At 42.4% G+C, this 19,336-nt stretch overlaps 2 protein-coding genes across 2 annotated transcripts; both read right to left on the bottom strand.

Annotated features, from left to right (window-relative positions):
- Positions 1–823: 823 nt before the first annotated feature.
- LOC132124820 (beta-1,3-galactosyl-O-glycosyl-glycoprotein beta-1,6-N-acetylglucosaminyltransferase 3-like) lies at positions 824–3,516 on the bottom strand. Its single transcript, XM_059535968.1, has 2 exons — positions 3,424–3,516; positions 824–1,870 (listed from the first exon to the last, which is right to left on the bottom strand). The coding sequence occupies exons 1-2, from the start codon at positions 3,514–3,516 to the stop codon at positions 824–826; spliced, it is 1,140 nt and encodes a 379-aa protein (XP_059391951.1).
- A 12,719-nt stretch (positions 3,517–16,235) lies between these two features.
- Positions 16,236–17,619, bottom strand: LOC132124819 (beta-1,3-galactosyl-O-glycosyl-glycoprotein beta-1,6-N-acetylglucosaminyltransferase 3-like). Its single transcript, XM_059535967.1, has one exon. The coding sequence runs from the start codon at positions 17,538–17,540 to the stop codon at positions 16,236–16,238; it is 1,305 nt and encodes a 434-aa protein (XP_059391950.1). The 5' UTR covers positions 17,541–17,619.
- Between the last annotated feature and the right edge of the window lie 1,717 nt (positions 17,620–19,336).

Here is a 19,336-nt window from a genome sequence, read left to right as displayed (position 1 = left end):
TTAAGGCACTCCGTTTTCGAACTAGTCGATGCATGTTCTGTGTTACATTTAAATATCTATATTTATATCAAAAGGTGATCAAGGAGAAAAAAATAATATATTTTTATGATTGAAACTTTATTTTTAGGGCCACAGTCTGCCGTTGTTTGCCATCTGCTCACTGAACATCTCATAGTTATACCACCGTATTGTTTACTGCTGATTTTGTGTATGATTCAAGATCGTGGAGTAATGTACAAAGGAGACCAGAAGTATTTAAGCAAAAATGTATTGCACCAGTAACATTTCTTCAATTCACTTTCATTAATGGTTGGGGTTCCTCTATGTTATGTTCTTGCAAGTAAACTTCCACACAAAAATTACATTGTCCTAGTGAATGTTCTACAACACTCGCAACAGTTCAATTAAAAGAAAAACTCCATCAGGCTCCTTTTGAACAAAATTGAAATGTATGTTTTTAAGTTAGTTTGTTCCTCATGTTTTACAAAAAAAAAAAAAAAAAAAAAAAAAAAATATATATATATATATATATATATATACATACATACATACATACATACATACACACACATATATATATATATATATATATATATATATATATATATATATATATAAAACAAAGGGAAGTTTTCTATTTACATTTGCATATAGTTGTATTTATCCATTTGTGCTATATTATACTCTATGCTATACTCTATGTGCTATAAGTATACTGCCAGTATAAAAAACTAAATAATAAATTACAGGATTTCTATTCAAATGAATAAATAACACTGACAATTTTTTAACTGCATAGACAGGTAAAGTATTACTACTGGCATCATAAAACAATGTCTGATTTTTCAACTGTTAGTAATGATTGACCATAAATTGCTTTGTACCTTAAAAAGGCTTCCATACATTTGATTGCCACATCGTCTACTTCTGGGTCAAACTTGTTTGCCAAAAGATGGTGTTGCTGCACAATCCATTTCAAGTCCCCAGCTCCATAGACACACACTGCCCTTCTGTGCATCCCAGTGCATGGTGGGTAGGGAGCCCCACTCTTTAGATCTCCTTCATGGTAGCTCCACTTCACCAGACGAGCAATTGCATTCATGTCTGATTGTTCATACTTGACGTTTGCAGGATTGGATCCTGGTACTGAAGGCATCCGCTGTAACGTAGCCCACATGTGCTCATCTGGACTGTACGTGTCTTTCTCCCATTCCATGAAGTTTTGAATCTCTTTGCTTTTGAAGATGTGCTCCACAAACTCTCTTGAAACCACAAAGTAAGCATTTCCTGAGAACATGGGGCTCTGTATTGGTGGAGGCGACTTTTTGACATCTGTCCGAGTCACAACGTTCGTAACCTCGTGATGATACTGCCATCGACCCTTTTTGGCCTCTACATTCTCAGACTCCAAACTGTTCTTTCCATTCAGGAGTTTTAGAGACTGAACTATTTCTGCATTGGTTTTAATGGGGAAATCAGTGCCACATGTGTTGAGCAGATACTTCCACTGGACGGGTGACTTGAGCAGATCTTGCATGCAGTTGATGTCCGCTTGAACTCGAGACCAAGAGGCGTAGATCACAGGCTCCAGTTTGCTGGCCACAAACACGTTGGTCAGGCAGGACGTAATGGCCCTTACTGCTTCTTTAAAGATCTCAGGAGACTTCTGGTCCATGTGAACACAGTACACATTGTGAGGAGTGTAAATGGCTCTCAGCAGTCTTTCAAACATCTCAATCTTCTCATGTATCACCATGGAGTAAGCAATGGGGAAATCTTTCTCCTCTTTACTGAGAGAAACCATCAGAAATCCTCTGTCTCGAATGTAGGACGGACAATCCTGGGTTGCGTTGAGGTCTGAGAGATGTAACTACCAAAAGTCAGGTGTATAAAGTAGTCAAGGTAGTCACCCATGAGAAAACCCTGGTTACTAGCATTCATTCCTATGGGGTTAATTAAAAGTAATTTCCTGGGCTATAATAACAAAAACAAAATGAGGTCAATTTCTGTATAGACAGTTATGGTTACTAAAACTATTTAAACTTTTTTAAAAGTATTTAAGGAAAGAAAATTATGATGTAAGTGCAAACAGCAGAGCATGTTTTCATATTACGTGGGGTAATTTGTCACAAAATAAAATCTACAATTTTATGACAGAACATTTTAATGAAACAAACAAAACGTGCACGTAGACTATGATTACAAAGTAAAATTAATATTTAATAAAACAAGCATATGTGTTTCTGTGATAAGTCTTGGCAATAGCTCAGGCTTGCACACTGTAATTACATCAGCACTCAAATTTGCTACTCCATAGGTCTTTAACCCTGCTCCTGGGGACCCACTGTCCTGCTATGTTTATTTCCAGCCTGCTTTTGTTTAGAACACCTAGGGCCCGTTCTTCGTACGTCGCTAACTCAGTTAGCTGGATTTGAATGTTGACGATTTGGCGTGATCTCATCCCGGGGCTGCTGTCATAGCAACAGGTCCGTAAACTTAAACCTGCTCGGGAGCAGGCTTATTTCATGTAAACAGGATTAGATCGCTTCTTTTCAACCAGAACTGATACTCAAAATATGTCTGCTACCACCGGTACTTTATTACAAGAGTATCGTACTGATCCAGGGACAATAATTTAAAATAATAATCATTAAAAAAATTATTTAAAAATAATATAAAAATGCTGTGTAGTCCATAAAAGCCTACTATGACAGCCAGTTTTACTCACTGAAATATTTATGTCATAAAATTATTACTTCATAATTGTATTAGAGTCTTACACACATGCTATACAGATAATAGAGTCGTGCATTATTTTGAGTGATGACTGCTATTATAAGAGTGGCTTGATGGAGTGCAGGAGATGCAGATAACATGATATTGACCCTTAAGAAACTTTCATTAATGCTGTCACATAACAAATCTGTCCAAATATAAAATGAAATGAATGGATCATTTCTACATTGAAATAAAAATGTAAAGACTGTACAACTATTATAAATTGCGAATATAAATAATTGGGAAACATGAAAAAAAAATTCTAATAAAATAAAAACATGCATCTATTATCTGTTTCATGTATCTATTATAACATTTCTGTAGTTTTGTTTGCTTGGCTGTTTCCTTATAAAAGTCCAGAAATTTGTCAAGTTTTTCGTCGGGTGTTTTTTAAATTATATGACGTCATTACATTGCCGTCTTGCCACCAGCCAATCGCAGCACTGCTGATCATGGTTTCGAGTAACGATACATATCCCCTTTTAAGCCAACACATGAACGCGCAATTATCTCAGATAACTCAATCCAGCGATATTAATCATACACAACAGGTGTGTTCGAAGAACCCAATTAGCCGGATCATGATTAGCACGATGATATCATCTTGGATGTGTCATTTGATCTCGGATGTAATAAGCGACGTACGAAGAACGGGCCCCTGGGCCTGTGACTTTTCAAGCGATCCTGAAGATTAGGGTTGGAGGTAAACTCTGCAGGACTGTGGGTCCCCAGGAGCATGGTTGAAGACCTATGTGCCATTTAGTGCACTGAAATTCACTACATAAATGTATAGTAAATGAGGTAGCTATTTATTGTCAGATTATGGGTATGGTACCTGCAGCACTCTGAATGAAATGTGATACGCAGCTGCTATTGTATAATGTTGCCTCTTGGGAAGATCATACTTGAAAGTTAACAAGTCATAATTACAATATCAGGTGCGTTCAAGTCACTTGGTCGGAACAAGATGGCAATCTAAGTTCTCTTACGAGAGCTCTCTCGTACTGCGTCTTAGCTAAGACGCTACGGGAAAAGTCTCTTTTCACGAAATACTGAAGCAAAAAATTATCCTTAATTTTGTATTTTTGTAAAGCGCATTTGCAGCAGTACACAGCCATAGGCGAGACGGCTCGTTCGCTCATTGGCTTGTTCTGCGGCAACTGCACAGCCTATCGAGCGCGGGCTGATGCAACATCAGACCAATAAGGGCGCTTCGCGCCCTTCTTGCCACTTCCCGCCGAAACGGGTGTGGCCCAACCTATAAAAGGAGCTCGAAAAGGCTGACTCACCTGATTTTTCATCTCTTCAGCGAAGCTCACGCATCGCTGGATCACGGAGGAAGCAAGCGCCGTCTGAGAAAGCACATCAGCAGGACGAGCCATTCTGAAGCTGCTGGCATCGCCGCCTTCCATTGCCGTTCCTGCTGCGCTATCCGGCGCCTATATCCTTTCAATCCTGTTATATACAAGCTGTTCTTTATGTGTGTGTGTGTGTTCGCCCTGCGACACACACTCGTAAAAGAGCTCGCGTCTTTTTTAAGATGCCTTCCTGCGGCTCGTCAGAGCCCCACTCAGCGAGGGAGACCGGTACGTCATCTGTGTCTCCTGCCTGGGTGAAGATCATGCAGCGCTCGCTCGCTGACGGCGGATGCCCCCACTGCGAGCTGTTGCCATGGTGACTCTGAGGACTCGCCTGGCCTTTTTCTCTGAGCCTGCATTCTCCGCTGCGCTGAGGCGCCGTAAAAGCATCGCTTCCAGCGGATTCCGGAACCGTCTTCAGCTCAACCGAGCTCGCCGGTTCGCCCTGCTTCACCGGCCCCCCCCTGCATCGCTTCCCGGTGGGCAGCGCCCGCTGTTTGCCGGCGCGTCGTCCGAGGAAGTCGATCTCAGGGCCGCGTCGGGGGAAGAGGACACGCGCTCTCTGCTGGCTTCGGGCAGTGATGGCTGGGCGAGCTCCGAGGATCTCGCGCCTTCTGCTCAGAAGCCCAGCAGACGAGCTGACATCGAGAAGGAGCCGGGGCGAATGCTCGTGTTGGCCGCGATGTGTCTCGGCCGCGAGTGGTTTGCACCAGCGCCCCCCCCTCTCGTTCCCGGCTGGATGGTATTTCCCTTTCGGATGAGCGTACTTCTCAAAGCCCGCCTCATTTCTTCCTGAGCTTCACGAAGAGGTGGCGAAGGCTTGGAACGCTCCATATTCAGCACGAACTCGTTCGTCTGTCTCACTAGCATTCTCCACACTGATGATGCTAAAAACAGGAACTACCACTCACTTCCGCCGGTGGAACAGGCGATAGCGACGCACCTTTGTCCGCCCTCTGCTGGACGGCGGCAAAAGCGGTGTTGCCATCTAAAGCCTCCTGTGTGACGCTGCGTCGGCACTACTAACGATGGCTGCTTCATCGAAGCGCAGGTGTACGAGTTCCGCTGTGGCCGAGCTCTCACCCAAGCGCGCCACTGTTTCAGTTCCAGGAATTGTGACTGTCTCAGCGTTTTCTGCAATGCGCAAGCCTGCACAGTTGCCCGCTTGCCTGCACACAAAAGCCGTTATCACAACAGCTTCAGCAACGCAGCTCGAGACCCCCGTTCTCGCTCTACTGGCCGTCGCCCCGCGCCGCGGGGACCGTGGCAGAGGATTACGGTGAGGCCGGGAGCCCCGAAGCCATCCTGGGAAAGCCATCTACGCATGCTGCATGACGCTGCGTCGGCACTACACACGATGGCTGCTTCATCGAAGCGCCGGTGTACGAGTTCCGCTGCGGCCGGGCTGTCACCGAAGCGCGCCGCTGTTTCAGTTTCCAGAGATTGTGACTGTTTCAGCGTTGTTTGCAATGCGCAAGCCTGTACGGTTGCCCGCTTGCCTGCACACGAAAACCGTTATCACGGCTACCCAGATATTTCCCGAAAAAGGTGTAATTTCTGGTGTCCCGGCCACGGCCGATGGTGCTATAAATGTAGTGACGATGCCCACTGCTCAGTGCCCATCTCCGCATATAAGCACAGCCCTTCACACAGGGCTCGCGCCTATAAAAGCGACTCAAGTCGATCACGCGCACTACATAGTAGACGTGCCCACTCCTCAGTGCCCACAATCACTATGTCACACGCGTCATGTGGTTTCTGTAAAAACGAAACCCGTGCACGTTCGTCCGGCCACGGCCGATGGTGCTATAAATGTAGTGACGATGCCCACTCCTCAGTGCCCATCTCCACATGTAAGCATAGCCCTGCACACAGGGCCTGCGCCCATAATGTCGACTCAAGTCGGTCGCGCACACTGCATAGTAAACGTGCCCACCCCTCAGTGCCCACAATTACTATGTCACACACGTCATGTGGTTTCTGTAAAAACGAAACCCGTGCATGCTCGTCCGGCCACGGCCGATGGTGCTATAAATGCAGTGACGATGCCCACTACCCAGTGCCCATCTCCACATGTAAGCACAGCCCTGCACACAGGGCTAGCGCACATAAGATCGACACAGATCGGTCGAGCGCGCCGCATAGTAAACGTGCCCACTTCCCAGTGCCCACATACACTATGTCACATACGGCGCGGGGCTTCTGTAAAAATGAGACCCGTGCACGTACATTCGGCACAGGCAGACAGCGAGTTGAAAGTGGTAAAAGTGCACACATGCAGCCCACGGTTACTCGCAGATATATCGAGTCCCACGGGACCCGCTCAGCCTCCCTCCAGTCGGTTAAGCGCCGGAACGGGGTCGAGGAAGAGCGATCTGCCCGCTGTGATCAGCGCGCTCCCCGCCTCAGATGCGCAGCACACTCGAGCGCCGCCGTTGCCCAGTCAACAGAGCGCGTTTCGCATCCAGCCCTTAGCCATTCATGCAGATGCATGGTCAGTGCTTCCAGGGGTTTCGGATTGGGTGCTAGGCATTATAAAGAGAGGCTACTCGCTACAGTTTTCTCGACGCCCACCGTGCTTTTCAGCGCGCGTCGAAACTACGGTCAAAACAGAAGTAGCACACATACTTCGGGCCGAAATATCAAAACTGTTGAGCAAAGGGGCTGTAGAGCCTGTGTCTCAAAGCGAGGGGGGGCTGTACAGCAGATACTTTCTGGTGCCCAAGAGAGACGGGGGTCTCCGGCCCATACTGGATCTAAGACAGCTGAACAGGCATTGATGAAACACAGTTTCAAAATGTTCACGACCAGGAAGCTCCTCGCGCAGATTCGCAGAGGGGACTGGTTCATGTCAATAGATCTGAAGGACGCGTATTTTCAAATACAGATAGCGTCAAACCACAGGCGATATTTGAGATTCGCCTTCGAGGGCCAGGCATACCAGTTTGCAGTCCTGCCATTCGGCTTGTCCGTAGCTCCTCGTACGCTTACGAGGTGCATGGATGCAGCGCTCGCTCCTCTTAGACTCAGAGGCACACGAGTGCTGAATTATTTGGACGACTGGCTGGTTCTGGCCCGATCATGAGCGGAGCTCATGGACCACAGAGCCGTTTTACTCGATCACCTCGAGAAGCTCGGCCTCAGTGTCAATTGGGTGAAGAGTTCGCTGAACCCCAGTCAGACGATCCTGTTTCTGGGTATAGTTCTGAACTCGTGTTCCATGACGGCGCGGCTGTCACCACAGCGCGCGATGGGCATTCAGCGTGCAGCGAGTTCTTTCCGCTGTGGCGCGACTGTGTCGCTCAAACACTGTCAAAAGATGCTGGGTTTCATGGCCTCAGCATCTCCGGTTCTGCGGCTGGGCCTGCTCCGCATGCGCCCCCTGCAGTTCTGGCTGAAGGCTCGGGTGCCGCGCAGAGCGTGGGCGTCTGGCCGGCTGCATTTCAAGGTCGATCAGAGCTGTGTTGCGGCTCTAGCACCTTGGACAGCGAACGGCTGGTACCGATCAGGTGTAAGCCTGGGGACTTCCCCGAGTGTGAAAATGGTGTCGACGGACGCCTCCACTTCGGGATGGGGAGCGCTGCTCGAAGGCAGACCGTCCTTTGGCCTATGGTCAGAACGGGAAAAGCTCCATCATATCAACTGCCTGGAAATGCTGGCAGTGGAGAATGCGCTGACGCGCTTTTGTCCCCATATCAAGGATCACCACGTCGTAGTCCATTCGGATAACATGTCCGTGGTGTCCTACATAAATCGCCAGGGCGGTCTCGGGTCCCGAAACCTGTACAGGCTGACGGAACGCCTCCTGATTTGGGCTCAACGCAACGTGCGCTCGCTGAGAGCGGTGCATGTGCCTGGACTGCAGAATCTGGGTCCAGACAGGCTGTCCAGAGGCAATGTCCCTACGGGAGAATGGTCTCTACACCCGCAAACAGTTCGGCTGTTGTGGGAGAGATTTGGCATGGCGGAGGTGGACCTCTTTGCGTCCCACGGAAACGCTCACTGCCCCACATTCTTTTCCAAGAACGAAAGCGCGCTGTCACGGAAATGGCCGTGCTGCCCGCTTTATGCGTTCCCTCCCGTCTCCCTCCTTCCGCAGGTGATAGAACGGGTGAGAGAAACGAGATGTTCAATACTGCTTGTGGCACCTCTTTGGAAGAACCATCCATGGTTCCCAGATTTGATGCAATTAGCAGATGTCGCCCCATGGCCGGTACCGTTGAGGAGAGATCTCCTCTCGCAGGCCAGGGGCTCGATTTGGCACCCTCGACCGGAGTTGTGGTCCCTCCATGTATGGGCACTCAACGGTTACCCGCTAATCTCGCAGGGGGAGTGCTAAATACCATCACTCAGGCTAGAGCTCCGTCGACACGACGTCTGTATGCCTCAAAGTGGTCGGTGTTCTCCAGCTGGTGCACAGCTCGAGGTTATTCACCCCTTAGTTGTGAGGTGACGGAGGTCCTCTCCTTCCTACAGGAGCTGTTGGATAAGGGCAGAGCCCCATCCACGCTCAAAGTTTATGTGGCGGCCATCGCGGCGTTTTCTGAAACAGCGTCCGGTCAGTCAATAGGAAGGAACGATTTAGTCATCCGGTTCCTCAGAGGAGCTAGGAGGCTGAATCCTCCCAGACATCCGTCAGTCCCTATGTGGGACCTCGCGGCGGTTTTGGAGGCCTTGAAGGGTCCCCCTTTTGAGCCTATCCAATCGGTTAGCCTTCAGCATCTGTCGTTCAAGACAGTATTCTTGTTGGCTCTCGCTTCTGTGAAGCGTGTGGGTGATTTGCACGCGCTCTCGGTGAGCCAGTCGTGCTTGGAGTTTGGGCCCAATGACGCAAGGGTCATACTCAAACCTAGGCACGGTTATGTGCCGAAATCCCTCAACACACCGTTTCGGGCTCAGGTTATTGCCCTGTCTGCCCTGCCGGTGTCAGGGGAGGATGGAGACTCGAGTCTTCTTTGCCCTGTCAGGGTTTTAAGAGCTTATGTGTCTCGCTCTGCTGCCTCTCGGCAGACGGAGCAGCTATTTGTCTCGTTCGGTGGACGTTCCAAAGGAATGGCTGTTTCGAGACAGACTCTATCCAGATGGATAGTTGACGCCATAGCGTTAGCTTACGCTTCCAGGGGCCTTCAGTGCCCGTTGGGCGTCGGAGCACACTCCACAAGAGGCGTCGCCTCGTCGTGGGCGTGGTCTACTGGGATCTCCTTGCAGGATATATGTATGGCGGCGGGTTGGGCCTCGCCGTCTACATTTATCAGGTTCTATAACCTGGAGGTTCCCGCCTTGCAAGCAAGGCTGCTGTCGGTATAGAAGAATCAGGGCCCTGAGGGGAATTCTGAATTCATGAGCGCTAGGCGCTGCCGACTGTTATATGGGCAGTATTGCGTAAGACCCGCATTGCCACATTGGTCAGGCCTTGCCTCGGCTGTGTGATGTCATATTGCCGCATCTACGGATGCTGCAAGATATGGGACGGAGGGTTTTTCCCCCTTTTTTCTGTCCCGGACTCTCTGTGAGTCCCTCAGGTGACTGTGCACTGTAAATCCTGGGCGTTGCTTCAGGTTTATCGGTGTGTGATCCCTGCGCGCACGGCGTTTTACATCGGGTTCCCGTAGCGTCTTAGCTAAGACGCAGTACGAGAGAGCTCTCGTAAGAGAACGTACTCGGTTACTAAACGTAACCTCGGTTCTCTCTAGAAGAGCGAACGAGTACTGCGTTCTCTGCCGTGCGTACGATTCACTCTGGTTCGCTTCGGCGATGAAATAAATCAGGTGAGTCAGCCTTTTCGAGCTCCTTTTATAGGTTGGGCCACACCCGTTTCGGCGGGAAGTGGCAAGAAGGGCGCGAAGCGCCCTTATTGGTCTGATGTTGCATCAGCCCGCGCTCGATAGGCTGTGCAGTTGCCGCAGAACAAGCCAATGAGCGAACGAGCCGTCTCGCCTATGGCTGTGTACTGCTGCAAATGCGCTTTACAAAAATACAAAATTAAGGATAATTTTTTGCTTCAGTATTTCGTGAAAAGAGACTTTTCCCGTAGCGTCTTAGCTAAGACGCAGTACTCGTTCGCTCTTCTAGAGAGAACCGAGGTTACGTTTAGTAACCGAGTACGTTTTCTGCATAAATTTTTCTCTTTTTTTTAAACTCTACATTTACAAAGTGATTAATAAATTATATCATTGTTTTATATCATTTTTTTAATTTATGAAGGTGATGTAAACTGAATCATTATACATTCTATGGTAATTATACAATAATATAATGTTTTGTAACTTAGCTTATGTAGTTTTACTATACATTATTTATATATATATATATATATATATATATCAACAAATTTACCATCAATACAGACGCTGCATATAGTCTTCACTGAGGGCTTAAAGAATGAGTTTCCCACTTGTAATAACGACATTGTGGTGGTCCCTTCATGTGCGTTCAACTCGTAGTTGAACTAAATTCGATCTATCCCACATGACTTGATAAGTAAGGGATTTTTTATGTCACTTAAGTTATTTTTTTTTTTATAAATAAAAATAATAATTATAATGATATAATATGAAACCGATTGCCATTCTACACAATGAAAAAAAAAAAGGTTTGTCATTCTAAGGGATTTTAATGAATAGCCAATAGCTATATGGAATTAAATCAACTATCAATTGAATTAATTTAGAACTTTATTGTTTATTAAGCTAAAATGAACTAGACAACAAGATGATCAAAATTTGTATATATATATATTTTTTTTTTGTAAACTGATATACAATTTTTTTTTCATGTCACATGGGAGTAGGCCTTGCAAATGAGCAGCAGTCAGGTGAGAATAAAACATGGACAGCCTTTTGCACACATTACAACTGTGTTTCCAACATTGACTGCAGTAAAGCATTTTGCACTTCTTTTTTTTTTCAAAGGATAAACCGATAAATGTTCAGACATTATTGACACTCAAAAAGAAATGATTGTCTTTCACAGTCAAGTGAACTAGAATTATTATTTGGCTTCTCAGAAAAGTCAATGCAAAAAGAAAGTAAAGTCAAGGCAAAGCACTTTGAAGAATGCATGGTTGAGAAAAGGCAAAATCATGATCCAGGTGAGAATGTGAAAAACTGAGACGTATACAGAATCTGAAAGCTGAATAAATAAGCTTTCCATTGATGTATGGTTTATTAGGATCGGACAATATTTGGCCGAAGTACAACTATTTGAAAATCTGGAATCTGAGGGTGCAAAAAAAATCTAAATACTGAGAAAATCACATTTGAGGTTGATCTGTTATTCAAGTCATGGGTGTATAAAGTACCTGAAAGTCATAGGCTACTCAAGTAAAAGTACAGATATCTTACCAGAAAATTACTTTGGTAGAAGTGGGAGTCACTGTTTTGAATATTACTTGAGTAAACGTCTTAAAGTATGTGATATTTATTGTACTTAAGTACAAAAATATTTTTTTTAATCTTAAATGTACTTCCGAGTATTGAAAGTAAAAGTACAAGTAAATGCAAAATGGGAAAGAAGCAAATATATATATATATATATTTATTCATACATAGCTTATGTAGCAAGATTGTGTTTCAACTATTTCTTCCATGTTATATTTTTAGGGGAGGAGTAAGAAGCACTTCTTCCGGTAGGCTACTTAGTGTCTTTTATTCCAACATACGAAAACATTTCTGGATTCTGCATCTAATAGCATGTATTTATACAGTTTATGTATCTCAGGGAACATGGATGCATTTAAACTGCAGATACAGATGTATGAATAGGCCTCATGTTTTGTTTTTAACATAAAATGTTGAAAACTAATATTTGAAATAATTTTAAACATGAAAAAATGGTCGAATTGTGAAATTAAAACCGCCAGTAGGCGACAGCAAGTGGAGTGAGTCATTGAGATTCAATGGCTGGGATTTGTTTATCGTGCAGTGGCTACTGGTCAGTGGAGTTGTTGGTGAACTGAACGGTGAGGTTTTTTTTTTTTCATTGTATTTTTTTAAACACCATGATTCCTTTATCTTTGGGATATTATTAGCCTGAATAATCTGAATAATTACATGATTAAATGTAAAACTTTACTTAAGATGGCTAACTTAATTAACATGGCTAAACTGTAAGTCATATGTAAAATATTGCTACTTTTCATTACCGAATGGACTTAAGTACATATTTAAAGCTCAAAAGCATTTGAACAGAATGACTCACATTCATAAAACATACTGTAAAGTGTTCATCTAGGTGTCAGCTATAAAGCACACGTTTTATATTTTTCATAATTATTCAAATAAACTGTAAATCATATGTAAATATTGCTAACTTTCATTACCGAATGGGCTTAAATACAAATTTAAAGCTCAATAGCATTTGAACAGAATGACTCACATTCATAAAACATACTGTAAAGTGTTCATCTAGGTGTCAGCTACAATGCACTCCTTTCAAATTTTTCATAATTATTCAAATAAACTGTTAATCATACGTAAAATATTGCTAATATTTATTACAGAATGGGTTCAAATGTAAAATATGCCATAATTTGAAGCTCAATAGCATTTGAACAGAATGACGCACATTCATAAAACATACTGTAAAGTGTTCATCTAGGTGGCAACTATAATGCACACCTTGAATATTTTTTGATAATTATTAAAATAAACTGTAAATCATATGGAAAACAATTGCTACTTTTCATTACAGAATGGACTTAAACACAAATTTAAAGCTCAATAGCATTTGAACAGAATGACTCACATTCATAAAACATACTGTAAAGTGTTCATCTAGGTGTCAGCTATAATGCACACCTTTTATATTTTTCATAATTATTTACAGTTTATGCAAGGCTGCAGGCTTCTGAACTGAGCGCTGATAACAACTTGAGTTGTCCTCGTCCTCTTTAGTCTGGATGACATGGCGTCCCAGTTTTCCAAAAAGAACTTCAAATTTTGATTCGTCTGACCACAGAACAGTTTTCCACTTTGCCACAGTCCATTTTACATGAGCCTTGGTCCAGAGAAAACGCCTGAGCTTCTGGATCATGTTTAGATATGGCTTCTTTTTTGACCTATAGAGTTTTAGCCAGCAACAGCGAATGGCATGATGGATTGTGTTCACCGACAATGTTTTCTGGAAGTATTCCAGAGCCCATGTTGTGATTTCCATTACAGTAGCATTCCTGTATGTGATGCAGTGCCGTCTAAGGGCCCGAAGATCACAGGGATCCAGTATGGTTTTCTGGCCTTGACCCTTACACACAGAGATTGTTCCAGATTCTCTGAATCTTTGGATGATATCATGCACTGTAGATGATGATAACTTCAAACTATTTGCAATTTTTCTCTGAGAAACTCCTTTCTGATATTGCTCCACTATTTTTCGCCACAGCATTGGGGGAATTGGTGATCCTCTGCCCATCTTGACTTCTGAGAGACACTGCCACTCTGAGAGGCTCTTTTTACACCCAATCATGTTGCCAATTGACCTAATAAGTTGCAAAATGGTTCTCCAGCTGTTCCTTATATGTACATTTAACTTTTACGGCCTCTTATTGCTACCTGTCCCAACTTTTTTGGAATGTGTAGCTCTCATGAAATCCGAAATGAGCCAATATTTAGCATGACATTTCAAAATGTCTCACTTTCAAAATGTGATATGTTATACACAGTATATTCTATTGTGAATAAAATATAAGTTTATGAGATTTGTAAATTATTTCTTTCCATTTTTACTCACAATTTGTACAGTGTCCCAACTTTTTTTAAATTGGGTTTGTAATTATACATTGGGGTCCTCTAAAATTAAAATCCTAGAATCGCCCCTGGTTGGGTTAATATCATTTCTGTTAAAAGAAGTTACAGATGCTTCGAGTCCACATGAAGTTTGGTCAAAATTATATTAAATGTGAAGCCATTCTGTAGTAGAGTTTGTTCTACATGCCACTATTTCTCATACTGTACTAGAGTCAGAGTTTATTTAAATGATTCTTCAGTAGAGGGCACCATGACATCAGCTTGTCAAACAGGCTTACTTAAGCACACTGAGCTTACATATACATTCATCTCAAACGCATTTGCCTGGTTAGCACAGAAAAACAAGCATTCTGATACTATAACTGTATTATCTGATCATTCACGTGATGATGATGATGATGATGATACTAATAGGCTGATGGAGCCAAAAAATTGGGCACAGTACCTTAATCTAAGAGCCTTGGCATGAAAGACAGCAGACTGGTTCATTTAATACTTTTAAGATCTAGCAAAACAAAACTGGGCACTGCTAAAAACATCTACTGTAATATATTAAATATAAACATTTATTGATTCATATGTATGTTGTTTGTAAAAGAAACCATTCAGAATACCCAGTTACTTGAATGGCTGTCGGTAGAAAAAGTGCAAGAGTAGAGTTTGGTCAAGGTACAGTATCTACAAGAAGGTGCTTTCTGGGTCACAGTAAATTTAGCATTTGACCCCTTTATTATTGCCTTTTTTTTACCTATACATTCTGTGAACCTGCTCACAAGTGAAATTTCAGTACCCCAGTTATACACAGTTTTGGTTCAGTGTGTAGTATCTTTGTGCACAGTTGCATACTGTTCAACTTTGCTGTTCTGTGGTTTGAACAGGAAGAGATTGTATCAAATGGCTTGCATCAATTAGCTCTTTTTCTAGGTTAGATAGCCACAGGGTATTTGCGTAATGCTATTTGGTTCCTTCTTTGATGATTTATTACTTATTTTAAATTTTTGTTATACCTTTCTGCATACATTCACTTTCATGTTCATTTGAATCAATTCATATGAATTGAGAATTTCATATCATTTTTAGTTTGTTAACTCCTTTCTTAAAAATAGGGCAGTACTTCATTAAAGCTTTCATAAATTGCTCATTAATAAACATTAGAGATCAGTAGTGTACAGGATACAGATGTGGTGAATGTAAAATTCAAGTGTTATAAAATTGGTCTATGAAAATATTATTATTGTTAAAGGATATTACCTTATTAATCTATTTGTCATGGTTTTCTTAGTGATATTTAAGGAAACCAGTACTTCAAGTGTTGGTCTTATTGTTTCATTTGTGATTACAGTTTTAGGTTAGTCACTGAAGGTGCCTTAGATGACAATCTCGAAGTCAGTGACAGATGAAGTTTCCATGCCACACTCAGTTGTGTCTCTCACCACACAGTACACCAGTGGCTATCAGTTCTGTTCCAGCACCAAACCTCAATATCTTTTTTCTAATGCATTGCAGAAGTTTTGTCTATGTGTGATGGCATTGAAGAGTGTAGAGTAATTGGCAGTTCCATGTATGGTCTAAACAACTTCCCTTATATTTTGCAGCCGAACTGAAGTTTTTAGTAAATTTTGTCATTTTTGCAGGAATGTAATATAAAGATTGTACAAAGTTACATATGTATCTTCGGCAACAGTGATTTGCACATGTAACAGGCATATAAAAATAGATATCTATTGGTACGTGTCGCATTTGTTGTTTTTAAAAACCTCCTTTTCAAACTTTCAAGCTGTTTATTAGAGCAAAAGTTTCTTGTTTTTTTTTTCAGACATGATATGCAGGTATACAAGAGTCTGTTCGTGTGTTTTTAACCACACATTCTGCGTATGCTTTATTTTAAGGAAAACCTTTCTTTTATTTATAGACACATTTCTTCGGTACATTTTTACATAAATGTAAATTTCTTGTTCATTTTATTTAGAGCAAAATATCACTGACAACTCATGACAAAGAATATTTTCTGTCAATTTATTGCTTTTAACATGATTTTTACTGTTGGTAGACTGACCGAATAATTATGTTAATGCTAATATTTCTTAAAACTTATTAGCAAATGTGTTGGTTTATATTAAATGTTATGCATAACAAAAAGAGAGCTTCTCTGAAAGGGTACAAATAGTTTGTAAAATTCATTCATTTAACAATTTGCAACATCCTAAAAGAAAAAAATAAGACCTGCATAGAAAGTTTAACATTTATGTAACACAGAATATAAATATTTCAATATAAATAAAATATATATCATATCAACATATTTCTTATCAATAACAAAGAATGATACATTATTTACAAAAATTTACTGTATGCATCAAACAATGTCTGATTTTTCAACTGTTAGTAATGATTGACCATAAATAGCTTTGTACCTTAAAAAGGCTTCCATACATTTGATTGCCACATCGTCTACTTCTGGGTCAAACTTGTTTGCCAAAAGATGGTGTTGCTGCACAATCCATTTCAAGTCCCCAGCTCCATAGACACACACTGCCCTTCTGTGCATCCCAGTGCATGGTGGGTAGGGAGCCCCACTCTTTAGATCTCCTTCATGGTAGCTCCACTTCACCAGACGAGCAATTGCATTCATGTCTGATTGTTCATACTTGACGTTTGCAGGATTGGATCCTGGTACTGAAGGCATCCGCTGTAACGTAGCCCACATGTGCTCATCTGGACTGTACGTGTCTTTCTCCCATTCCATGAAGTTTTGAATCTCTTTGCTTTTGAAGATGTGCTCTACAAACTCTCTTGAAACCACAAAGTAAGCATTTCCTGAGTACATGGGGCTCTGTATTGGTGGAGGCGACTTTTTGACATCTGTCCGAGTCACAATGTTCGTAACATCGTGATGATACTGCCATCGACCCTTTTTGGCCTCTACATTCTCGGACTCCAAACTGTTCTTTCCATTCAGGAGTTTTAGAGACTGAACTATTTCTGCATTGGTTTTAATGGGGAAATCAGTGCCACATGTGTTGAGCAGATACTTCCACTGGACGGGTGACTTGAGCAGATCTTGCATGCAGTTGATGTCCGCTTGAACTCGAGACCAAGAGGCGTAGATCACAGGCTCCAGTTTGCTGGCCACAAACACGTTGGTCAGGCAGGACATAATGGCCCTTACTGCTTCTTTAAAGATCTCAGGAGACTTCTGGTCCATGTGAACACAGTACACATTGTGAGGAGTGTAAATGGCTCTCAGAAGTCTTTCAAACATCTCAATCTTCTCATGTATCACCATGGAGTAAGCAATGGGGAAATCTTTATCCTCTTTACTGAGAGAAACCATCAGAAATCCTCTGTCTCGAATGTAGGATGGACAATCCTGGGTTACGTTGAGGTAGAATGACTCCGATAGCAAAGTTTTTCTTTTTTTAGAGGCCAGGAGCTCCCTGAATGCGGCCTTGTCCACTCCATCCATGTCTCCTTGAATAATAGCAGAACAAGCCTGTAGTTCTCCAACATCCTGCTTTAGTGAGTGATTCAAGTCTTCACCTTCCTTGTGAGGGCAAGGATTATCCCTTTGTCCAGAATAATTAAGTATAAGGAAACACATGGTTACAAATACAGAAAGGATGGACATTATTTTCAAATTCCTCTGATTAGTAAATCTCATGTTGAGTTAAGATCATAACCTGCCAGAAACAAGTCACAGGAGAGGAAACCTGTGTCAGTAAGTTAGGAAACAGTCTCTCTTGTTCACAAACCAGAAGCGTGTGGCAGGAACTAAAAGATAGCGAATCGTATTCAAAGGGGAAGGGCTTACCTCTGCAAAAATGCATAATAATTATTTCACAGGAAAGGTGTGGTTATCATCTTCATGGAGGGTGTGAGTGTCTGATACCATGGTCAGTAAGAGCATGTAAAAAAATTCTGAGTATGGGTCACCATACTTGGCTGAATGTCACGTCACTTTTTTCACTTTAAAATTTAATACTTTTTATGTGAAAGTATGGAATTATATTCCGGACTTTATTCAAAAGGAATTGCAAATTGTATTTGCAATTGCGTTTTCAATTTGTGAACGCATAAAATGTGACATAATCCAAACGCAAATGCAAATCGCGCCTTACCGTTTGCATTTTCGTTTAAGCGAACGCACAGTGTCTGCCAAATTTAAAATGGAAATGCAAAGTCCGTTTGCAATTGTGTTTCCCATATCTTATGAGCTGTGAGCTTGTCATATTTAAATAGCAATATTAATTACCACATTTGCCTTTTCACTCTCTCTGCACTGTGCATGTAAACTGCCAAAACTCAAATGAAATCGCAATTTCTTTTGCATTTGAATTTCCAACGTCTACACGGACACCTGTCAATCAAGTGACAGGGGTGGGGCCATTTTATTGGGCGTGTTTGCATTGGGAAGTGACGTCACTCACAGTCGACGGTAATAAAAGAGGCAATTGATATAATATTTAGTTTCATTTGTAATGACTATATATATACACACACATTTCCCTGAACTAAGTACATTTCTGCTGCTATTATTATGTTTAAATGAAAAATGAAAGGAGGCAGTGGTATTTCATATCCTTTTTGTTTTATTGTAAATATACAGTTAGGAAAATTGCAGTAGTCAAGGCGAGCTGACATGTTATCAAGTACGCTGCTGTTTGCAGAATTACCGGACCTGCGTCCTCACAGACATCACACTCCTGAGTCGAATGCACAAAGTCTGAACTACTGAGGATGCAAGTCCGAAATCAGCGTACTTTGTATTGAGAAACGCGCGCAGACCTACGTCACCAGTCTATTTGCCTAATCTTCCCAGTGTTACGGTTTATCTGGTTACCATGTTATCTGGTGACCAATTTCCTGGTTCAGTTCTCTGCTGCAGATGTGCTGGAACGACGGCAGCAGACTCGGCGATTCTGAAAGCACAAACTGACGCGATATTAAGTGTTTAATAAACGCAGACTTGCTCATTGCATGATTCAGATATTCTTGTAAAGATTACAAGTTATTAGTATGATCGCCCGTTTCGTGGCTGAAGTAAGTAGGATAAACACAAAATGAAGTCCATGTTGGCGCGGGTTTCGAACACACGCTAAACGAAGGAACGCCGCACCGCAAGATGAGTCACTAACCACCGAGCTAACGATCTACACAGAATCAGCTCCAGATCTATCAATTCAAGACAGGACTCTCGGCGGCACATCGTGCAACTGCTGAATCGAGGAAATGTGACCGTTAACTTGTGACCTGTGTTTACATATTATGAAAATAAACCATAGCAGGCACTGACTACATTTTATGGTTCATGATGTTAAAGAACATTTCATAACGTCTCAGACAACTGTACATTTGTGGCTACTGTGGTTTAATTATAAACACTATCGATAACTCATATTTACCATAGTAAAACATGGTACATTTTAGTATGATCGAAGATACAAAAATTCTTCCAGA

This window comes from Carassius carassius, chromosome 43 (assembly GCF_963082965.1).
Source record: "Carassius carassius chromosome 43, fCarCar2.1, whole genome shotgun sequence".
Taxonomy (NCBI): domain Eukaryota; kingdom Metazoa; phylum Chordata; class Actinopteri; order Cypriniformes; family Cyprinidae; genus Carassius; species Carassius carassius.
The sequence above is the reverse complement of the archived record's forward strand: the minus strand, read 5'-3'. Positions and strand labels throughout refer to the sequence as shown.

Excerpts from the sequence above, each read along its gene's own strand:
- LOC132124820 (XM_059535968.1), bottom strand. The coding sequence starts at position 3,516 with ATGCTCCTGGGGACCCACAGTCCTGCAGAGTTTACCTCCAACCCTAAT. Across the intron at positions 1,871-3,423 it reads GGCCCAGGGGCCCGTTCTTC|TTACATCTCTCAGACCTCAA; the intron begins GTACGTCGCTTA and ends GACTTTTGGTAG.
- LOC132124819 (XM_059535967.1), bottom strand. The coding sequence starts at position 17,540 with ATGAGATTTACTAATCAGAGGAATTTGAAAATAATGTCCATCCTTTCT.